Below are 3,364 nucleotides of genomic sequence, written 5' to 3'. Positions count from 1 at the left end.
TTTTTTTTTTTTTTTTTTTTTTTTTTTTTTTTTTTTTTTTTTTTTTTTTTTTTTTTTTTTTTTTTTTTTTTTTTTTTTTTTTTTTTTTTTTTTTTTTTTTTTTTTTTTTTTGTATCCGTTGGGAATCACGGATCTCTATAATGGTATGTTATTGTCCACTTTGAGCATAAGCTCTCATGGTTTTGCTTTGGGTTTCCCCAAAAGGCTTCATATCAATAGAGATGTATTCCTTATTTATAAACTCATGATCATTCTCTAAATTAGCCAACGTGGGACTCCCTCCCAACAATCCTCAACAATCTTCCACTCGAACAAAGTACAACATAGAGCCTCCCCTGGGCCTATGGAGCCCTAGAACAGCCTCCCCTTAATCGAGGCTCGACTCCTTCTTTGGAGCTCTCGAACAAAATGAGGCTCGACTCCTCTGGAGCTTTCGAACAAAGTACACCATTTGTTCGACACATTAGTCACTTTGACTATACCTTCGAGGCTCACCATTCTTTGTTCGACATTTGAGGATTCTATTGACATTACTAAGTTTAGGGCATGACTCTGATGCCATGTTAGAGATCATAGATCTCCACAATGGTATGATATTGTCTACTTTGAACATAAGCTTCCATGGCTTTGCTTTGGACTTTCTCAAAAGGCTGGAGATATTCCTTACTTATAAACTCATGATTATTCCCAAAATTAGCCAATATGGTACTCCCTCCCAACCATTCTCAATAGTATTGACCTCTTATTGAAAAATGGGTTCTCATAGGAAAAGAAAGGGAAATTTTCTTTTATATGGATAAATGTTTGCATTTGCGACTTGTCCCATGAATCAATAGTTTGACCCCCTTTTTTTCCATTTTTGCAGCCTGATCGCGTTACAGAATTCTGCAAGAGAAACAGTATACAGCTCATAATAAGAGCCCACGAATGTGTCATGGATGGATTTGAACGGTTTGCTCAGGGACAACTAATCACTCTATTCTCTGCCACTAACTATTGTGGTAAGTAAAACATAAATAGTTGTGTTTGTTTCGTTACTGAATTCTAAAAGTTTCAACTGGACCCTAATGAGTTGGATACGTAGGAACTGCAAACAACGCTGGTGCCATATTGGTTATTGGGAGGGGATTGGTCGTTGTCCCAAAGTTGATCCATCCCTTGCCACCGCCCCTCCAATCACCAGAAACATCTCCAGAACGCATCATTGAAGACACTTGGATGCAGGTACACTACCCTTTAAATTTAAATAACCCAAATGCCAAGTACTAGCAAAGTACAACCCTGAACACTAATCCTTGTTCTTGTTCTTTCAGGAACTTAACATTCAGAGGCCTCCCACTCCAACCCGAGGCCGCCCACAGCCCGATCTAGATCGTAGCTCTCTTGCTTATATATGAATTTACCTTATTGCCTTGGTAACAAGTTTTAGATTCGGTGTTATTCTCCACCAGCAACATCTTCAGCATTTCAACACAAGAAAATAATTGCACCTGGAATTTCTAGTTTATGGAAGATATACGACTTTGAGGTTGCAGAAAGCGTAAAACAGTGGTTCATTTTTTCGACGCTTGGGCCACATTTATAATATTGTAATATATTCAACATTTAGCTTGTGGGTGTATGTTAGGTTGTAGGCTCTGCTGCCGAACATAGATTTTCAGTGTTGATGTTGTAGAATAAACTGTCGTGTTTCGCTTTAGAATCTGTTTTCGAAATAACCCTTACTCCTGTAAGTCCATTTTAGAATACATTGATGGTGACTTTTTCCCTTATACAATTATACTCGAGTTATATCTTGAGAGTCCATTTTGCGACCGAAATAGATAGCAACAATGGTACCCACGATAATAAATAGCGACAACTGAACCTAAGCTAATTGTAGACTGTTTTTGAGATATATTAAAAGTATGAAACGAACGTTAGGTGCTCTCAAGGCATCGAGATCTAAAATACTATTTCAAAGCATGATTTTTTTCCCACATATGGAAGAAAAGATTTTACATCAATTTCATCATTCATGGCGGCCATGACCAATTAAGAATTATACAAGAACGGTGAATGTGCAAAACACAACACAACACAACACATCCCTCAGCTACGGGCATCCTGACCTTTGCTCTGATAGAGAGTTTCTAATCGTTCCTTGGCTCTGTGAACTTTTGACTGAAGATAAAAGCTTCCAGTCTGAGCATTCCTTTCAAACAAAGCGTCATATTTCTGTAAACGTAGGAAGGAAGGATTGTCAAACACCTATTCATAATAATATATACAAGGCAGGAACTGTTTTAGTGAAAAGCAATAGATATTTGACCTTCACAATTTCCTCCCAAGGCGTTTCCGCGGTGACGCCAAGAATCTGCCTGGCTTCTTGCTCAGTCATCACTTTGCTTGCTCTGCGAACACTGTTTTGAATTGTTTCTTGAGCAACACCGGACTTCGAAGCATCTACACCGCACGAAAAAGACTTGTTACTGAGCATATCATCTTCAACTACAAGCATCAAACTTTCACTCATTAAGAAGTAAAAACTTTGTATAAACAACTACATTTGTCCAAACTAATAAAGTACGTGTTCAACAGATTACAACACAACTATACCGAAAGCATCTCTAACCAAACTGTGGTCCATAAATCACTTCTCACACCACGTGCTAGGGAAATAAAAACAATTTTTTTTCAAAAGACCTAGGAAGATATTTATTATAATCATAAATATCAATGAAGATAGTACAATTTTTTTTTTTTTCAATCTAGTCTTGTGTACATTCAAGAGGTATTAAGCTTCTCTATTTGAAAGTAGGACGAAAGAAGAATTCTACTCTTCCATCCAACCCACACAAACACTGGCTACCTCCCCTTACAAGAGACCTATAACTTGATCACATACTTGGACTCATAACAATATTATTCCGCCTTTCAAGGTTGACCAAAAAGGTAAAAGGATGGAACTGCAGGATGCTATCATCCAGGCCATGGACACTCAAAAAAGTTTTCATATCTATTTGTTAAAGAAAAGAAAATTATAAAATATGTGAATATAAAACTTGGTTTATATTTGCAAAACCCTTATACATATCACAGACTAGAAAACCAACAAATTCAATCGACCACTTACTGAAGATCTGAGAAGGCATTATTCTGGCTTTCAAAGATGAGGAAAGATGTAAAAGATGTTAGGAATCACGGATCTCCACACTAGTATGACTCACTTTGAGCATAATCTCTCATGGCTTTGTTTTGGGTTTCCCCAAAAGGCCTCAGGCCAATGGAAATGTATTCCTTACTTATAAACCTATGATCATTCCCTAAATTAGCCAATGTGGCACTTCCTCCCAACCATCCTCCACAAAAAAAAAAAAAAAAA

General features: G+C 37.1%; 2 protein-coding genes across 4 annotated transcripts in view; one reads left to right on the top strand and one right to left on the bottom strand.

Annotated features, from left to right (window-relative positions):
- The window catches only part of LOC111467013 (serine/threonine-protein phosphatase BSL1-like), a 12,160-nt gene extending 10,388 nt beyond the window's left edge, over positions 1-1,772 (top strand). The window contains exons 19-21 of the mRNA XM_023111768.1: positions 866-1,001; positions 1,085-1,224; positions 1,314-1,772. Of these exons, the coding sequence (XP_022967536.1) occupies positions 866-1,001; positions 1,085-1,224; positions 1,314-1,397 (360 nt within the window). The 3' untranslated portion in view covers positions 1,398-1,772. The remainder of the gene's footprint in view (positions 1-865; positions 1,002-1,084; positions 1,225-1,313) is intronic.
- Positions 1,773-1,876: 104 nt separating this feature from the next.
- LOC111467019 (mitochondrial import inner membrane translocase subunit PAM16 like 2-like) overlaps positions 1,877-3,364 on the bottom strand; it is an 8,324-nt gene continuing 6,836 nt past the window's right edge. For 2 of the 3 annotated variants that reach the window (XM_023111778.1, XM_023111779.1), the window contains exons 3-4: positions 2,312-2,490; positions 1,877-2,217 (exon numbers count right to left, since the gene is read on the bottom strand). In XM_023111778.1, the coding sequence (XP_022967546.1) occupies positions 2,092-2,217; positions 2,312-2,490 (305 nt within the window). In that variant the 3' untranslated portion in view covers positions 1,877-2,091. The remainder of the gene's footprint in view (positions 2,218-2,311; positions 2,491-3,364) is intronic. The other variant, XM_023111780.1, reaches the window with a different exon arrangement.

Source organism: Cucurbita maxima, unplaced genomic scaffold (genome assembly GCF_002738345.1).
Source record: "Cucurbita maxima cultivar Rimu unplaced genomic scaffold, Cmax_1.0 Cma_Scf00032, whole genome shotgun sequence".
Taxonomy (NCBI): domain Eukaryota; kingdom Viridiplantae; phylum Streptophyta; class Magnoliopsida; order Cucurbitales; family Cucurbitaceae; genus Cucurbita; species Cucurbita maxima.
This window is presented reverse-complemented; position numbering and strand designations above follow the sequence as displayed.